At 48.0% G+C, this 20,283-nt stretch overlaps 1 protein-coding gene across 1 annotated transcript in view; it reads right to left on the bottom strand.

Annotated features, from left to right (window-relative positions):
- LOC125450554 (uncharacterized) overlaps positions 1–17,015 on the bottom strand; it is a 45,173-nt gene extending 28,158 nt beyond the window's left edge. Inside the window, exons 1-3 of the mRNA XM_059641020.1 lie at positions 16,219–17,015; positions 15,764–15,822; positions 635–1,193 (exon numbers count right to left, since the gene is read on the bottom strand). Coding sequence (XP_059497003.1) covers positions 635–1,132 — 498 coding nt within the window. The 5' untranslated portion in view covers positions 1,133–1,193; positions 15,764–15,822; positions 16,219–17,015. The remainder of the gene's footprint in view (positions 1–634; positions 1,194–15,763; positions 15,823–16,218) is intronic.
- Between the last annotated feature and the right edge of the window lie 3,268 nt (positions 17,016–20,283).

Genomic DNA, 20,283 nt, shown 5'->3' with positions numbered 1-20,283 from the left:
CTATTCTATAAGAATCATGTTCATTTTTTCATGCAATCACCCCTCATTTTTCAAACCTTTAGCAAATACAGGCCCAAGTACGGTGGATATTGGAAATCTGAAACAAACACAGAATACCAGAGAAACTCGACAGGTCCAGCAGCATCCATGAAGAAAGGAACAGAGCTAATATTTCAAGTTTGATTTAATCCTTCTTTAGAACCCAATCCAAATATTCAGATCTCTGAACAGGAATTGTACTGGACTCAAAATGTTAACTCTGCCTTGTCTCCACAAATATTACCAGACATGTCAATTCTCTCCGGTTCTCTCTGCTGTTGTTACAAAGTAGCCGTTTAAATTCTCCACTTTCTTCCTGTTGTCCACTGAGAGAAGAGCAATGAGGAAATGGTTCTAGTCTGTTGATTATGGAGGAGAGAAAACAGAGGAGGAAATTGGCCAGAATCAGAGAGTCGGATGTGGTGAGACAGGACAATGAAGGTAAGCTCAGAGAACATGTAGTGAACCATCATCAAGGAGAAGGGGTCAGAGAGACAGTCTGGATGAGTGGGAGAAAACACTCGATGTGGAGCAACAGGGGTGGAATGGACAATGCCGAGGACTAGACCAAAGCTCAGTGAAATTGACTGTTGACCTCCACAGATTGCTTATGGCACAGCAAGATCCCAGCTGTGGCTGTTTTCTTTGGCTCGCTCCTCCTCTGAGTGACCGGGAACTCAATGACTTCAATGACCTCAGTGATAACCGTCTCAGTCACTTCTTTGATTTCAGTCACTGTTTGCCAAGGCTGTCCAGTCCCACATTCACGTCTGCAATTCCTTCCCAGTGACAGCCAGAACTGATGGAGAGAATCATGTTTAATGTTGGAGATATCATCTGTAACTATCTCTAATTTGTTGATCTCCTTTGACTCTCCATCACTCTGTTTGGTCATTGATCCAATGTCTTGACAGTTCCAAGCACTGGTGATCTTCTCCAAATCATCACTGCTCAGCTTCAGGCCATTGTGCTCACTCCCAGGCACTGTTTGACGCCGCTGTTTGTGAATGTCAGATGGCCCTGGCAGCAGCCGAGCCTGGCAGTGATTACTCTCATGTCCAAGGCACAGTGACTGACTGGAACAACCACCCATGTGTTACTGTGGCCGCAGAGGCAGTAATCCTTCAGCAGCCCTGTGCTCCTGAATCTTCTGCCTGCAATTAAACAAAGAGATATTCCAAATATAATCACACAGCACTAACAGAGACCATTCAGCTCATTTGACTTGGTGCTGGTCTTCTGAAAGAACAACTCAACTAGGTCCACTCTCTTGCCTTTTCCCTGTTATCCTCCCATGTCCTGGCATCAGATGATCGTTCAATGCTATCTCTTGATTGGCCCTAACCCACCACACCGTCTAGCAGTTCATTCAGGCCATCCAGCCCCTCGAGCCTGCTCTCCTTTTCAATACAGTCAGGGCTGAACTGGTTGGCTCGTCAAATCCTCACATAAGACCATAAGACCATAAGACATAGGAGTGGAAGTAAGGCCATTCAGCCCATCAAGTCCACTCCGCCATTTAAATCATGGCTGATGGGCATTTCAACTCCACTTCCCTGCACTCGCCCTGTAGCCGTTGATTCCTTCTGAAATCAAGAATTTGTCGATCTCTGCCATGAAGGCATCTAATGTCCCGGCCTCCACTGCACTCCGTGGCAATGAATTCCACAGGCCCACCACTCTCTGGATGAATAAATGTCGTCTCATTTCCGTTTTAAATTTACCCCGTCTAATTTTAAGGCTGTGCTCACGGGTCCTAGTCTCCCCGCCTAACAGAAACAACTTCCCAGCGTCCACCCCTTCTAAGCCATATATTATCTTGTAAGTTTCTATTAGATCTCCCCTCAACCTTCTAAACTCTAATGAGTACAATCCCAGGATCCTTAGCTGTTCATTATATGTTAAACCTAGCATTCCAGGGATCATCCGTGTGAATCTCCGCTGGACACGCTCCAGGGCTAGTATGTCCTTCCTGAGGTGTGGGGCCCAAAATTGGACACAGTATTCTAAATCGGGCCTAACTACAGCTTTATAAAGTCTCAGAAGCACATCACTGCTTTTATATTCCAGCCCTCTTGAGATAAACGACAACATTACATTTGCGTTCTTAATTACGGACTCTACCTGCAAGTTAACTTTTAGAGAATCCTGGACCAACACTCCCAGATCCCTTTGTACTTCTGCTTTATGAATTTCCTCACCGTTTAGAAAATAGTCCATGCCTGTATTCTTTTTTCCAAAGTGCAAAACCTCACATTTACTCACATTGAATTTCATCAGCCATTTCCTGGAACACTCTCCTAAACTGTCTAAATCTTTCTGCAGCTTCCCCACCTCCTCAGTACTACACGCCTGTCCACCTATCTTTGTATCATCGGCAAACTTCGCCAGAATGCCCCCAGTCCCTTCATCCAGATCATTAATATATAAGTTGAACAGCTACGGCCCCAATACTGAACCCTGCGGGACACCTCTCGTCACCGGTTGCCATTCCGAAAAAGAGCCTTATATCCCAACTCTCTGCCTTCTGTCAGTCAGCCAATCCTCAATCCAAGCCAGTAGCTCACCTCGAACACCATGGGCCCTCACCTTACTCAGCAGCCTCCCGTGAGGCACCGTATCAAAGACCTTTTGGAAGTCTAGATAGATAACATCCACTGGGTTTCCCTGGTCTAACCTACTTGGAACATAGAACATAGAACATAGAACATAGAACATAGAACATAGAACATAGAACATAGAACATAGAACATAGAACATAGAACATAGAACATAGAACAGTACAGCACAGAACAGGCCCTTCAGCCCACAATGTTGTGCTGACCATTGATCCTCATGTATGCACCCTCAAATTTCTGTGACCATATACATGTCCAGCAGTCTCTTAAATGACCCCAATGACCTTGCTTCCACAACTGCTGCTGGCAACGCATTCCATGCTCTCAACTCTCTGCGTAAAGAACCTGCCTCTGACATCCCCTCTATACTTTCCACCAACCAGCTTGAAACTATGACCCCTCGTGCTAGCCATTTCTGCCCTGGGAAATAGTCTCTGGCTATCAACTCTATCTATGCCTCTCATTATCTTATATACCTCAATTAGGTCCCCTCTCCTCCTCCTTTTCTCCAATAAAAAGAGACCAAGCTCAGTCAACCTCTCTTCATAAGATAAGCCCTCCAGTCCAGGCAGCATCCTGGTAAACCTCCTCTGAACCCTCTCCAAAGCATCCACATCTTTCCTATAATTGGGCGCCCAGAACTGGACGCAGTATTCCAAGTGCGGTCTAACCAAAGTTTTATAGAGCTGCAACAAAATCTCACGACTCTTAAACTCAATCCCCCTGTTAATGAAAGCCAAAACATCATATGCTTTCTTAACAACCCTGTCCACTTGGGTGGCCATTTTAAGGGATCTATGTATCTGCACAGCAAGATCCCTCTGTTCCTCCACGCTGCCAAGAATCCTATCCTTAATCCTGTACTCAGCTTTCAAATTCGACCTTCCAAAATGCATCACCTCGCATTTATCCAGGTTGAACTCCATCTGCCAACTCTCAGCCCATCTCTGCATCCTGTCAATGTCCCGCTGCAGCCTACAACAGCCCTCTGCACTGTCAACGACACCTCCGACCTTTGTGTCGTCTGCAAACTTGCTGACCCATCCTTCAATTCCCTCGTCCAAGTCATTAATAAAAATTACAAACAGTAGAGGCCCAAGGACAGAGCCCTGTGGAACACCACTCACCACTGACTTCCAGGCAGAATATTTTCCTTCTACTACCACTCGCTGTCTACTGTTGGCCAGCCAATTCTGTATACAAGCAGCTAAGTTCCCCTGTATCCCATTCCTTCTGAATGAGCCTACCATGGGGAACCTTATCAAATGCCTTCCTGAAGTCCATATACACCACATCCACAGCTCGACCCTCATCAACTTTTCTAGTCACATCCTCAAAAAACTCGATAAGGTTTGTAAGGCATGACCTACCCCTCACAAAGCCGTGTTGACTGTATTTGATCAAGTCATGCTCTTCCAGATGGTCATAAATCTTGTCCCTCAAAATCCTTTCTAACACCTTGCAGACGACAGACGTGAGACTTACCGGTCTATAATTGCCGGGGAGTTCCCTCTTTCCTTTCTTGAAGAGAGGAATTACATTTGCCTCTCTCCAGTCCTCAGGTACGACTCCAGTGGAGAGTGAGGATGCAAAGATCTTCGCAAGTGGCGAAGCAATTGCATTTCTCGCTTCCCAAAGCAGCCAAGGACAAATCTGATCCGGGCCTGGCGACTTGTCAATCTTAATGTTTGACAAAATTTTCAGCACATCAGCTTCGTCTATCTCTATCCATTCCAGCATGCACACCTGCTCTTCAAAGGTTTCATTCACTACAAAGTTCGTTTCTTTCGTAAAGACAGAAGCAAAAAACTCATTTAGGGCTTCCCCTACCTCCTCAGGCTCCACACACAAGTACCCTATGCTATCCCTGATCGGCCCTACCTCTTCAAAGAATTCTAACAGGTTTGTCAGGCATGAGCTCCTCTTACTAAATCTATGCTGACTTGTTCTAATCTGACGCTGCACTTCCAGGAATTTAGAAATCTCATCCTTGACAATGGATTCAAGAATTTTACCAACAACCGAGGTTAGGCTAATTGGCCTATAATCTTCCATCTTTTGCCTTGATCCTTTCTTAAACAGGCGGGTTACAATAGCAATTTTCCAATCATCTGGGACTTTCCCTGACTCCAGTGACTTCTGAAAGATCACAACCAAAGCCTCCGCTATTTCCTCAGCCAACTCCCTCAGAACTCTAGGATGTTACCCATCGGGGCCAGGAGATTTATCAATTTTTAGACCTTTTAGCTTTTCTAGCACTTTCTCTTTTGTAATGCCTACTGTACTCAACTCTGCCCCCTGACTCTCCCTAATTGTTGGCATACTACTCATGTCTTCCACTGTGAAGACTGATGCAAAGCACATGACTGCCACCTACTTGTTTAACAAGAACCTTTCTCTCTCTCTCTCTCTCGGCCTTAAAAATATTTAAGGTCTCTGCTTCTATCAACTTTTCAGAGAATTTCATGATTCTCCAAGAGAATTATTTTTGCCTTATCTCTGTTTTAAATCAGTGCTCCCCTATTTTTAAACAGTGACCCTTAGTTCTGGATTCTCCCACAAGAAAAATCCTGCCAACCAGAAAAAATACACGATTATTCCTCTTCTGTTTTTTGCCATCCAACCAATCTTCTCTCTAATATATTATCCCCTAACACCATGAGATTTTATTTTCCCCCAATTGCATAGAACATAGAACATAGAACATAGAACATTACAGCACAGTAAAGCCCCTTCGGCCCTCGATGTTGTGCCGACCTGTCATACCAATCTCAAGCCCATCTAACCTACACTATTCCATGTACGTCCATATGCTTGTCCAATGATGACTTAAATGTACCTAAAGTTGGTGAATCTACTACCGTTGCAGGCAAAGCATTCCATTCCCTTACTACTCTCTGAGTAAAGAAACCACCTCTGACATCTGTCCTATATCTTTAACCCCTCAATGTAAAGCTATGCCCCCTCGTGCTCGTCGTCACCATCCTCGGAAAATCTTAATGTAGCAACTTATCAAGAGACTTCTGGAAATCTAAATACAGAACACCCCCGGGTCCCCTTTATCTTCAGCACGGTTACAAATGCCAATAAGCTGGTCAAATGTGATTTTCCTTTCACTAAACCATGTCGACCCTGCTTGATTACCTTGAACTTATCTTAGTGCCTGTTATCATGTCTTTAGGGGTAGTCACTAATATTTCCCAATGACGATATTAAACTAACTTACCTGTAGTTTTGTACTCGTTGTCTCCCTTTTTTTAAATAAAGGAGTTAATATTCACCATCTTCCGATTTAATGGAACCTTCCTAGAGTTCAGAGAGTTTGGAAAATTAAAACCAATATATCAACCATCCATTGGGCAGCTCTTTTAAGACCTTAGGATGGAATCCACCAGGACCCTTGTCAACACAGGTTTCTGGACTCAATGGGATCTACTTATTCAGTTTTTTTTCAAAATATTCCCTTAAATGCCTGCTACTGCATGTCCATTGTTCTGTCCTTTAAGGTAATTTGCCAATTCACTTTAATTAGCACTTTTCATATCTCATATCTCCCTCATTTACATTTTTCAAATAGCCTCATCATTCATAATTCTACCACATTTTGTGTCAGTCTGTACGTTATGAATTGTCCCCTGCACACCAAGATCCAGATCATTAATAAATATCAGGAAAAATGAGAATCCCACTACCACACCCTGAGGAAGTCCAATACAAAGCTTCCTCCAGCCTGAAAAATACCCATTGTGCATTACTCTTTGTATCTTGTCGCTCAGCCAATTTTGCTAATGTTCCTTTTATTCCAAGAGCTGTTTTTTTTTTCTCCATAAGTCTGTTGTGCAGCCATGTATTAAAAGTCTTTAGAAAGACCATGTACACCTCATCAGCAATACTCCCCCTTGTCAATTCACAGAGTCATATAGCACGACTGAAAGACACTCATGTCCATGCTGTTCAACAAAGATCTGATTATATTTATCCCATTTTCCAGCTCTTGGCCCATAGCCCTGGATGCAAGTGAATACTTAAATGCTGCCTCAACATAATAACAGTTTTAGACTCAACCATCATTTCAGGCAATAAGTTTCAGACTCCTGTCATCCTCAGAGTGTAAAATATTTCACCTCAAATCCCTTCTTAGCTTTCAACCTCTTGCCTTAAATCCAAGCGCCTGGTTATTGCCCCATCTAAGCTGTCATATCCTTGCCAACCTCTATCAAGACCTCAAAAAAAACTCATCTGCTCCCAGCCCCATTATCACCACTTCATCAAGTTCCTCTATCCATTACCCCTCCTGATTTATAATCATTACTGCAATGTTCTTCACATCTTCCAGAAACACCACACTTGTTCCTTTCATCCACCACTTCATTTTTATCTATTGCGCCCACCATTCTTACTCTCAAGTTGGGCCAATACTCACTCCCCTCAGCCGTTCCCTTTTTAAGCCCATTCACTTTTACATTCTGAGCCAGCTTCCTCTAATGATTCAATATCTTCCACCTGATCAGGGAAAGCCACACTGTCAGTTTGAGGGAGACTTCATCAGAGTGAGGCTGAGAGTGTGTGTAACTGGGAACTTGGGTCAAAATGGGAATTTAATGGGTAAATTATAGAGTAAAAGTCAGAATTAGTCCTGAACCAATAGCCTTTAAGGAAATTAAAAAGCCAAATTAAACAGGCAGTTGCCTGATAGTATCAGAGATAATGGGAACTACAGATGCTGGAGAATCCAAGATAATAAAATGTCTCGTCCTCACACTCAACAACTTCTCTTTTGACTCCTCCCACTTCCTACAGACTAAGGGGGTGGCCATGGGCACCCGCATGGGCCCCAGCTATGCCTGCCTCTTTGTAGGTTACGTGGAACAGTCCATCTTCCGCACCTACACAGGCCCCAAACCCCACCTCTTCCTCCGGTACATTGATGACTGTATCGGCGCCGCCTCTTGCTCCCCAGAGGAGCTCGAACAGTTCATCCACTTCACCAACACCTTCCACCCCAACCTTCAGTTCACCTGGGCCATCTCCAGCACATCCCTCACCTTCCTGGACCTCTCAGTCTCCATCTCAGGCAACCAGCTTGTAACTGATGTCCATTACAAGCCCACCGACTCCCACAGCTACCTAGAATACACCTCCTCCCACCCACCCTCCTGCAAAAATTCCATCCCCTATTCCCAATTCCTCCGCCTCCGCCGCATCTGCTCCCACGATAAGACATTCCACTCCCGCACATCCCAGATGTCCAAGTTCTTTAAGGACCGCAACTTCCCCCCCACGGTGATTGAGAACGCCCTTGACCGCGTCTCCCGCATTTCCCGCGACACATCCCTCACACCCCGCCCCCGCCACAACCGCCCCAAGAGGATCCCCCTCGTTCTCACACACCACCCTACCAACCTCCGGATACAACGCATTATCCTCCGACACTTCCGCCATTTACAATCCGACCCCACCACCCAAGACATTTTTCCATCCCCACCCCTGTCTGCTTTCCGGAGAGACCACTCTCTCCGTGACTCCCTTGTTCGCTCCACACTGCCCTCCAACCCCACCACACCCGGCACCTTCCCCTGCAACCGCAGGAAATGCTACACTTGTCCCCACACCTCCTCCCTCACCCCCATCCCAGGCCCCAAGATGACATTCCACATTAAGCAGAGGTTCACCTGCACATCTGCCAATGTGGTATACTGCATCCACTGTACCCGGTGCGGCTTTCTCTACATTGGGGAAACCAAGCGGAGGCTTGGGGACCGCTTTGCAGAACACCTCCGCTCAGTTCGCAACAAACAACTGCACCTCCCAGTCGCAAACCATTTCAACTCCCCCTCCCATTCTCTTGATGACATGTCCATCATGGGCCTCCTGCACTGCCACAATGATGCCACCCGAAGGTTGCAGGAACAGCAACTCATATTCCGCCTGGGAACCCTGCAGCCATATGGTATCAATGTGGACTTCACCAGTTTCAAAATCTCCCCTTCCCCCACTGCATCCCTCAACCAGCCCAGTTCATCCCCTCCCCCCACTGCACCACACAACCAGCCCAGCTCTTCCCCCCCACCCACTGCATCCCAAAACCAGTCCAACCTGTCTCTGCCTCCCTAACCGGTTCTTCCTCTCACCCATCCCTTCCTCCCACCCCAAGCCGCACCCCCAGCTACCTACTAACCTCATCCCACCTCCTTGACCTGTCCGTCTTCCCTGGACTGACCTATCCCCTCCCTACCTCCCCACCTACACCCTCTCCACCTATCTTCTTTACTCTCCATCTTCGGTCCGCCTCCCCCTCTCTCCCTATTTATTCCAGTTCCCTCCCCCCATCCCCCTCTCTGATGAAGGGTCTAGGCCCGAAACGTCAGCTTTTGTGCTCCTGAGATGCTGCTTGGCCTGCTGTGTTCATCCAGCCTCACATTTTATTATCTTGGAATCTCCAGCATCTGCAGTTCCCATTATCTCTAATAAAATGTGAGGCTGGATGAACACAGCAGGCCAAGCAGCATCTCAGGAGCACAAAAGCTGACGTTTTGGGCCTAGACCCTTCATCAGAGAGCTCAACACCCAAGTTCCCCTGGATACTCATTAGATTTAACTTCATACCACACAGAAAGTACCTGGTCCATCCTCTTTCTGCCCAAAATGTAAAACTTCAGATTTGGTTCTCAGCACAAACTGGGTGAGCTATACCTGATGTCCAAGGGTGAATATTTGTTTGTGTATCTGAAGGTTTCAACTGAAATGTCAGGGAATTGGGAATCTCTCACAGGGAGAGAGTACAGATAGAAAAAAAGAATAAAACAAAAGACAGAAATGGGAGTAAGAAAAGTGATCTGCAAGGAATTGAAGCCATCATGCAAAATAATGTCAACAGGTCTAAAAACATTAAGAAGGGGCGGCACGGTAGCTCAGTGTTTAGCACTGCAGCCTCACAGCACCAGGGGCCCAGGTTCGGTTCCACCCTCAGGCGACTGTCTGTGTGGAGTTTGCACATTCTCCCTGTGTGGTTTTGTCTGGGTGCTCCGGTTTCCCCTTGCAGTTTAGGTGGATTGGCCATGCTAAATTGCCCATAGTGTTCAGGGATTTGCAGGATAAGTGAATTAACCACGGGAAATTAGTTCTTTGAGGAGGTTACGAGACATGTTGACGAGTGTTGAGCAGTGGATGTGGTGTATGTGGACTTCAACAAGGCATTTGATAAGGTTCCCCCCAGCAGGCTCATTCATAAAGTCAGGAGGTATGGGATACAGGGTGATTTGGCTGTCTGGATTCAGAATTGGCTGGGTGACAGGAGGCAGAGAGTGGTTGTAGATGGTAAGTATTCAGCCTGGAGGTCAGTGCTGAGTGGTGTCCCACAGGGCTCTGTTCTTGAGCCTCTGCTCTTTGTAGTTTTTATAAATGACTTGGATGAGGAGGTTGAGGGGTGGGTTTTGTATGTTTGCTGATGACACAAAGGTTGGAGGTGCCGTTGATAGTATCGAGGGCTATTACAGGCTTCAGCGAGACATTGACAGAATGCAGAGCTGGGCTGAGAAATGGCAGATGGACTTCAACCTGGATAAATGCGAAGTGACACATTTTGGAAGGTTGAATTTAAATGCTGAATATAGGATTAAAGGCAGGATTCTCGGCACTGTGGAGGAACAGCGGGATCTTGGTGTTCAAGTGTATAGCTCCCTCAAAGTTGCCACTCAAGTGGATAAGGTTGTTATGAAAGCACATCGTGTTTTGGCTTTCATTAACAGGGGGATCGAGTTTAAGAGCCACGAGGTTATGCTGCAGCTCTACAAAACCCTGGTGAGACCACACTTGGAATATTGTGTCCAGTTTTGGTCGCCCTATTATAGGAAAGATGTGGAGGCTTTGGAGAGGGTGCAAAGGAGGTTTACCAGGATGCTGCCTGGACTGGAGGGCGTGTCTTATGAGGAGAGGTTGACTGAGCTCGGACTGGAGAGAAAGAGGAAGAGAGGTGACCTGATCGAGGTGTACAAGGTAATGAGAGGTATGGATAGAGTCAATAGAACATAGAACATAGAACATAGAACAGTACAGCACAGAACAGGCCCTTCAGCCCACAATGTTGTGCCGACCATTGATCCTCATGGATGCACCCTCAAATTTCTGTGACCATATGCATGTCCAGCAGTCTCTTAAATGACCCCAATGACCTTGCTTCCACAACTGCTGCTGGCAACGCATTCCATGCTCTCACAACTCTCTGCGTAAAGAACCTGCCTCTGACATCCCCTCTATACTTTCCACCAACCAGCTTAAAACTATGACCCCTCGTGCTAGCCATTTCTGCCCTGGGAAATAGTCTCTGGCTATCGACTCTATCTATGCCTCTCATTATCTTGTATACCTCAATTAGGTCCCCTCTCCTCCTCCTTTTCTCCAATGAAAAGAGACCGAGCTCAGTCAACCTCTCTTCATAAGATAAGCCCTCCAGTCCAGGCAGCATCCTGGTAAACCTCCTCTGAACCGTCTCCAAAGCATCCACATCTTTCCTATAATAGGGCGCCCAGAACTGGACTCAGTATAGCCAGAGACTTTTCCCCAGGGCAGGACTGATTGCCATGAGGGGTCATAGTTTTAAGGTGTTAGGAGGAAGGTATAAAGGAGACATCAGAGGAAGGTTCTTCACCCAGAGAGTTGTGAGCGCATGGAATAGTTTACCAGTGGTAGTCGTGGAAGCAGAGTCATTAGTGACATTTAAGCGACTGCTGGACATGCACATGGACAGCATTGAATTGAGGGGAATGTAGGTCAGGTTATTTTATTTTGGATTAGGATTATTCCACGGCACAGCATCGTGGGCCGAAGGGCCTGTACTGTGCTGTGCTTTTCTATGTTCTATGAAATACAGGGATTAGTTTAGAGGACAGGAACAAAGTTGCTACAGAAGCTCAGCAGGTCTGGAGGCACCTAGGAAGGAAAATATCAGAGTTAATATTTTGAGTCTGGTGGCCCATCCTCAGAACTGAGGAAGCTGATTAGGTTAGGGGTTCAGTCTGGGTGGAATTCTCTTCAGAGAGTGTGAAATCTGAATGAGTGGAGAAGAGAAACATCAAGGTGTAAAAAACATGAGTGGTCATGTATCTAGACACCTCCAAACTGCATGGGTAATGTCAGGAATGATGATGTTAAGCAGGAAATTGGAGACACGAACAATAAACAAGCTCATCTCCCTCACGGGAGCTCTCCATAAGGCCGTCAGATATAAGAGCAAATTCAGCTTGTTGAGTTTGATCTGCCATTCAATCATGGCTGGTATGTTTCTCAACCCCATTCTCCCACTTTCCCCCATAACCCTTAATCTCCTGACTCATCAAGAATATATCTATCTCGATCTTAAATGCACTCAATGGCTTGGCCTCCACCTCGCTCTGTAGCTTTGAGGTCCACAGATTTGCCACCCTCTGGCTGAAGAAATTCGTCCTCATCAGTTTTTAAGGGTCGTCTCTTCACTCTGAGGTTTTGCCCTCAAGTCCTTGTCTCTCCTACTGGAAAGTGCTTCTCTGCACCCACTCTATCTAGGCCATTCAGTATTCTGTAAGTTTTAATCAGATCCCTCCTCATTCTTCTAAACTCCATCAAATACAGAGACAGATTCCTCAATCACTCCTCATATGACAAGCCCTTCATCCTCAGGATCATTCTTGTGAATCTCCTGTGAACCACCTCCAACACCAGCTCATACTTTTATGATATGGGGCCCAAAACTGCTCACAATATTCCAAATGTGGTCTGACCAGAGGCTTACACACCCTTAGCAGTACATCTCTGCTCTTGTATCCTAGCCCTCTTGAAATGAATGCTAACATTGCATTTGCCTTCCTAACTGCCAAATGAACCTGCAAGTTAACTTTAAGATAGTCCTGAACCAGGATTCCTAAGTCCTTTTATGTTTCAGATTTCTAAAGTTTTACTCCATTAAGAAAATACTCTACCAAGAACTTCACACTATGCCACATTATATTCTGTCACTTTTTTACCCACTCTCTGAGCCTGTCCAAGTTCTTCTACAGCCTTTCTGCTTCCTGATCACCACCAGTCCCTCCAATTTCCCCTCTTCTACTTCAATCCCTTTTGAAACAGGGGTGTTACATTTAGCCATCTTCCAGACCTCTGGGAACCTTCGTCACTCCAGGGATTCCGGAAAGATCACACCAATACCTCTACAAACTCATCAGCTATCTCCTTCAGAGCTCCGGGGTGTAAGCCATCCGGTCCAGGTTATTTATCTGCTTTCAGACCTTCCAACCCTCCCAGACACAACACAGGGAGGAGCTGGGGATGAGAGGGAAGGTTGGTGACGGGATGAAGCTGGGGGGGTATAGGATTTTGAAACTGGTAATGTCCACATTGAGCCCATTGGCTGTAGGTCCCTGAGGCAGAATATGAGGTGCTGCTCCTCCAGTTTGTGAATGGTGTCATTGTGACACTGGAGGAGGCCCAGGACGGACATGTCACCCAGGGAGTGGGAGGGTGGGGGGGGGGATGCTGAAATGGTTTGCGACTGGAAGTTGTTGTTGTTTATCGCAAACAGAGTGCAGATGTTCCACAAAGCGGTCTCCGAGTCTCCACTTGGTCTCCCCCGATGTAGAGGAGGCCACATCGGGAACAGTAGATGCAATAGATCGCAAACGCCAACTCTCCGACACCACCTCCTACCGCCCCCTCGATCATGACCCCACCCCCGAGCACCAAACCATCATCTCCAACACCATTCATGACCTCATCACCTCAGGGGACCTCCCACCCACAGCCTCCAACCTCATGGTTCCCCAACCCCGCACGGCCCGTTTCTATCTCCTTCCCAAAATCCACAAACCTGCCTGCCCTGGTCGACCCATCATCTCAGCCTGCTCCTGCCCCATCGAACTCATCTCCACCTATCTGGACTCCATTTTCTCCCCTGTGGTCCAGGAACTCCCTACCTACGTCCGTGACACCACCCACGCCCTCTAACTCCTCCAGGACTTCCAATTCCCTGGCCCCCAACACCTCATTTTCACCATGGACGTCCAGTCCCTATACACCTGCATTCCGCATGCAGATGGCCTCAAGGCCCTCCGCTTCTTCCTGTCCCGCAGGCCCGACCAGTCCCCCTCCACCGACACCCTCATACGCCTAGCCAAACTCGTCCTCACCCTCAACAACTTCTCTTTTCGATTCCTCCCACTTCCTACAGACTAAGGGGGTGGCCATGGGCACCCGCATGGACCCCAGCTATGCCTGCCTCTTTGTGGGTTACGTGGAACAGTCCCTCTTCTGCACCTACACAGGCCCCAAACCCCACCTCTTCCTCCGTTACATTGATGACTGTGTCGGCGCCGCCTCTTGCTCCCCAGAGGAGCTCGAACAGTTCATCCACTTCACCAACACCTTCCACCCCAACCTTCAGTTCACCTGGGCCATCTCCAGCACATCCCTCACCGTCCTGGAACTCTCAGTCTCCATCTCAGACAACCAGCTTGTAACTGATGTCCATTTCAAGCCCACCGACTCCCACAGCTACCTAGAATACACCTCCTCCCACCCACCCTCCTGCAAAAATTCCATCCCCTATTCCCAATTCCTCCACCTCTGCCGCCCTTGTTCGCTCCACACTGCCCTCCAACCCCACCACACCCGGCACCTTCCCCTGTAACCGCAGGAAATGCTACACCTGCCCCCACACCTCCTCCCTCACCCCTATCCCAGGCCCCAAGATGACTTTCCACATTAAGCAGAGGTTCACCTGCACATCTGCCAATGTGGTATACTGCATCCACTGTACCCGGTGTGGCTCCCTCTACATTGGGGAAACCAAGCGGAGGCTTGGGGACCGCTTTGCAGAACACCTCCGCTCAGTTCGCAATAAACAACTGCACCTCCCAGTCGCAAACCATTTCAACTCCCCCTCCCATTCTTTAGATGACATGTCCATCATGGGCCTCCTGCAGTGCCACAATGATGCCACCCGAAGGTTGCAGGAAGAGCAACTCATATTCTGCTTGGGAACCCTGCAGCCCAATGGTATCAATGTGGACTTCACCAGCTTCAAAATCTCCCCTTCCCCTACTGCATCCCAAAACCAGCCCAGTTCATCCCCTCCCCCCACTGCACCACACAACCAGCCCAGCTCTTCCCCTCCACCAACTGCATCCCAAAACCAGTCCAACCTGTCTCTGCCTCCCTAACCGGTTCTTCTTCTCACCCGTCCCTTCCTCCCACCTCAAGCCGCACCTCCATCTCCTACCTACTAACCTCATCCCACCTCCTTGACCTGTCCGTCTTCCCTGGACTGACCTATCCCCTCCCTACCTCCCCACCTATACTCTCCTCTCCACCTATCTTCTTTTCTCTCCATCTTCAGTCCGCCTCCCCCCTCTCTCCCTATTTATTCCAGAACCCTCACCCCATCCCCCTCTCTGATGAAGGGTCTAGGACCGAAACGTCAGCTTTTGTGCTCCTGAGATGCTGCTGGGCCTGCTGTGCTCATCCAGCCTCACATTTCATTATCTCAGAGACTTGGAGACCGCTTTGTGGAACACCTGCGCTCTGTTTGCGATAAACAACAACACCTTCCAGTCGCAAACCATTTCAGCAACCCCCCCCACCCCCCCACTCCCCGGGTGACACATCCGTCCTGGGCCTCCTCCAGTATCACAATGACACCATTCACAAACTGGAGGAGCAGCACCTCATATTCTGCATCAGGGACCTACACTCCAATGGGCTCACTGTGGACACTGCCAGTTTCAAAATCTCCCCACCTCCAGCCTCATCCCATGACCAACCCTCCCTCTCATCTCCGCCTCCTTGACCTGACACAACCTGTCTATCTTTTCTCCCACCCATCTGCTCCTCCCACCTCACGAACCAATCCTGACCACTGCCTACCTGCATTCACCTATCACCATCCCACCTACCTTCCCCAGTCCCACCCGTCCTCTCTCCATTTATTTCTGAGCTCCCTTCCCCCTCCCCCAATTCTGAAGAAGGGTCTAGGTCCGAAACATCAGCTTTCCTGTTCCTCTGATGCTGCCTGACCTGCTGAGCTTTTCCAGCAACTTTTATTTTTGCACCTTCTTGTTAGTGATGGACATTACACTCACCTCTGCCGATTGACTCTCTTGAAGTTTTGGGATGCTGCTGGTGTCTTCCACTGTGAAAACTGATGCAAAATACCTAGTCAGTTCTTTTGCATTTCTTTGTTTTCCGCTTACTATTTCTCCAGCCTCTTTTCCAGCACTGACTCTCCCTCACAATATCCCCATCACACACTCACAGGACATGGACAGCACAGGGTTACATACAGAGTTAGGCTGCCTCTACATTGTGCCCATCAAACACTCCCAGGACACAGATAGCATGGAGTTAGATACTTCCTCACAGCGTCTCTCCCTCACACTCACTCTCCCCAGCTCACATTTCCCTCACATTCTCTAATACTTACTCTCCCTCTCCACGCATTCACCCTTGCACTCAATCTCTCTCTCTGACACTCCTTCTCACTCACCCTCCCACACTCGCTCTCCTTCAGTCACACTCTCCCTCCATTATTACTCACCCTGTTATCTGTCACAACCACATTGGCTTTGAGTCTCAGCACCTCTCTCTCTCCCTCTCTCCTACTCTTTGTTTCTTTTCTCTCTGTGTCTCTCTTTTTTTCTGCTGTTCTCTCTGTTTCTTTCCTCTCAACCTCTCTCTTTCCTTTCCCTCTCTCTGTTTCTTTCTCTCCCTCCCCCTTTTTGCTTTCTTCCTCTATCTTTGCTGTTCTCCCCTTTCCATATATGTCTCTGTCTGTCTCTCTTTCCTCTTTCTGTCTCCTTCTCTCCCTCTATCTTCTTCTCTGTCTCTCTCCCCCTCTCTGTTTCTATCTCTCTGTCTCTGTCTCCCCCTCTCTCTCTGTCTCCCCCTCTCTGACTCTCTCTCTCTGCCTCCCCCTCTCTGTCTCTCTGTCTCTCTCTCTCTCTCTGTCTCCCCCTCTCTGTCTCTCTCTCTCTCTCTCTGTCTCCCCCTCTCTGTCTCTCTCTCTCTCACACACACACACACACACACACATACACACCCTCTCTCTCTCTCCCTCTCTCGCTCTGCCTGTCTGTCTCTCTCACACACACACTCTCTCTCTGTCTCCCCCTCTCTGTCTCTCTCTGTCTCCCCTTCTCTCTTTCTCTGTCTTCCCCCTCTGTCTCTCTCTCACACACACACACATGCACCCTCTCTCTCTGTGTCCCCCTCTCTGTCTCTCTCTCACTCTCTCTCTGCCTCCCCCTCTCTGTCTGTCTCTCTCTCTCTCTCACACACACACTCTCTGTCTCTCTCTCCCTCTCTCTCTGTCTGTCTGTCTGTCTCTCACACACACACACACACACACACACACACACACTCTCCTTCTCTGTCTCCCCTTCTCTCTCTCTCTCTGTCTCCCCCTCTCTGTCTCTCTCTCACACACACACACACTCTCTCTCTCCCTCTCTCTCTGTCTGCCTCTCTCTGTCTCCGTCTCTCTGCCTCCCCTTCTCTCTCTCTCTCTGTCTCCCCCTCTCTATCTCTCTCTCTCTCTCTGATCTGACCTTGTCGCTGTTTCTCTCACACACCAGGGACTGAACCAGACAGTGTTCACTTGTTCCCAAACGTTTATCACAATCTACTCAGCCTGAGGATCTGATGCTGTTCCTTTTCTCCCCGTCTGAGTCCTGGCTCCTCACTGCCCCTCACCCAAAATCTGCCTTCAGCCAATCAGTGGCTGCTCTCTCTCGAGGAGCGCGGGCTACAGTCCCTGTGAAAGTAGCTCGGGACAGAAACCTACCCCACGACTAGCACCCCAACCCCCACCATCAGGCTCTCACCATCTCTCTATCTCCCTCCCCTTCATTCTCCCTCCCTGTTTCTCAAGCTCTCTCCCTCCCTTCCCCTCTGTTTCCCTCTCTCTCTCTCTCTCCCTCTCTGTAACTCAGCCTCTCCCTCACTCTTTCTCCCTCGCTTTCTCTCTCTCTCTCTCTCTCTCGCCCTCTCTGTTTCTCAGTCTGTCTCTGACACTCTCCCTCGCTGCCTCTTTTCTCAATCTCCCTCTCTCTCGTTGAAACATTGAGTATAACAGAGCATCAGGCCTTTTGGCCCTTCTCTGATCATCCAACTCGATTCCTCTGATGCTTTATACCAGTTTCAGAATTTCCAGTTTACTGGCTCCAGCCGCCTCCTCTTTCCCAGGGATGTGCAATCCCTTTACACGCCCATTCGCCATCAGGAGGGTCTCAGGGCTCTCCGTATCATCCTGAAGGGTCCACATCCCTCCCACCACCCTCCTCTGCTTGACTGAGCTTGTCCTCTCTCTGAACAACTTCTCTTTTAACTCGTCTCACTTTCTCCAGGTAAAAGGGGTTGCTATGGGTGCCCGCATGGGCCCGAGTTACGCCTGTCTCTTCGTGGGGTACGTGGAACATTCCTGTTCCAGTCCTACTCTGACACCCCATCCACAACTTTCTCCAAAATAATTGATGCTGCTTCCCTTTCTTTTCTCAAATTGGAAAAGTTCATCAATTTTGCTTCTAGTTTCCTACCCATTCTCACCTTCACCTGGTCCATCTCTGTTTCCATTAGGCAGCGCATATTTTTTTAAACTCAGTAATGGGATGATGGTATCACCAGCTAGTTTAGCAATTAATTGTCTATCCTTAAATTACCCAGTTAAGGGTCAGCGACATTGCTGTGGATCTGGAGTCACATGTAGGCCAGACCAGGTAAGGATGGCAGCTTCCTTCCCTAAAGGACATTAGTGAACCAGATGGGTTTCACCTGACAATCTACAACAGTTCCACAGTCATTATAAGACCCTAAATTCTGGAGTTGTTTATATTCTGCCATTAGCCATGGGAGGATTTGAACTCAGGTCCCCTGAATATTAGCTGAGTTTCCTGGATTAATAGTCTAGCAATAGTACCGCTAGGCCAATGCCTTCCCCTTAATCTCCACTGCACCCAATATCCATATGACACCCCACTACAAAAACACAACGACTCCCACGGTCACCTCTGGGCTCTATGTCCTCGCACCCTGCTTCCTGTAAAGACTCAGTTCCATTCTACATTGAAGTTAGCAGCAGGAGTAGGCCAATTGACTCCTTAAGACTGCGACGCCATTCAGTATGATCATGGCTGATTATTGAGCTCAACACCCTAACCCCATCTCTTCCTCCTATATCCCCTCATCCCTTTGGTAACCCGAGCTATATCTACCTCCTTCTTGAAAACACATAACATTTTTGCCTCAAATACTTTCCGTGATAGTGGATTCTACAGGCTCACCACTCTCTGGGTGAAGAAATTTCTCATCTTAGTCCTAAAAGGTTTACTCCTTATTCTTAAAGTGTGATCCCTGATTCTGAACTCCCCACCATCAGGAACATCCTCCCTGCATCTACCCTGTCTAGTCCTGTTAGAATTTTTTAGGTTTCTATTAGATCCCTTCTCATTCTTCTAAACTCTAGTGAATACAATCCTCACCAGTTCAATCTCTCCTCGTACATTAGTCCTGTCATCAGTCTGGTAAACCTTTGCTGTACTCCCTTTATAGCACGAGCATCCTTCCGCAGAAAAGGGTCTGAGATAAAAGCCTGAAGGGTTTGTACTGTGCTGTACTGTTCTATGTTCTATAAAAGGAGACCAAAACTGCGCATAATACTCCAGGTGTTGCCTCACAAAGGCCTTCTATAATCGAAGCAAGACATGCCTGTTGTCCATTACACTTGTTCCAATGATACCACCTTGCAGATGGGGTTACAAAACGTACATCATTGTTCCTCAATCGAGGATTCCCCAGCTCCGTTGTCGACAGGGCCCTCAAACAGGTCCAACCCATCTCCTGCACTTCTGCCCTCACCCCTTCTCTTCCCTCCCGCAACAGAGATAGGGCTCCCCTTGTCTTTACCTACCATCCCACCAGCATCCACATCCAGAAGATTATCAGATGCTGTTTCCACCACCTCCAGCAGGATGCCACTACCAGACACATATTCCCCTCCCCTCCCTTGTCCGCCTTCTGCAGGGACCGTTCCCTCTGGGACACCCCAGTCCACACTTCCTTCCCACCCATCAGCCTCCACCACAGTCCCACGGCACTTTCCCATGCAACTACCAAAGATGTAACACCTGCCCATTTATCACCTCCCTCCAGAGTATCCAAGATCACAGCACTTTACCTGCACTTCCCAGAATCTAGTCTACTGTATTCACTGCTCACAACATGGTCTCGTCTACACTGGGGAAACAAGTTGTAGGCTTGGCGACCGCTTCACAGAATATCTACATTCTTCTCGCAAAAAAGACCCTGAGCTACCTGTGCAAAAACAAAGTTGCTGGAAAAGCTCAGCAAGTCTGGCAACATCTGTGGAGGAGAAAACGGAGTTAATGTTTTGGGTCCAGTGACTTTCCCTCAGAACTGGACCTGAAACATTAACTCTGTTTTCTCCTCCACAGATGTTGCCAGACCTGCTGAGCTTTTCTAGCAACTTTGTTTTTGTTCCTGATTCACATCATCTGCAGTTCTTTTGGTTTTTACTGAGCTACCTGTTGGCTGCCACTTTAACACACCACCCTGTTCCCTCGCCAACATCTCTGTCTCGGACTTGCTG

The sequence above is a fragment of the Stegostoma tigrinum genome, chromosome 2, assembly GCF_030684315.1.
Source record: "Stegostoma tigrinum isolate sSteTig4 chromosome 2, sSteTig4.hap1, whole genome shotgun sequence".
NCBI classification, from domain to species: Eukaryota; Metazoa; Chordata; class Chondrichthyes; order Orectolobiformes; family Stegostomatidae; genus Stegostoma; species Stegostoma tigrinum.
This window is presented reverse-complemented; position numbering and strand designations above follow the sequence as displayed.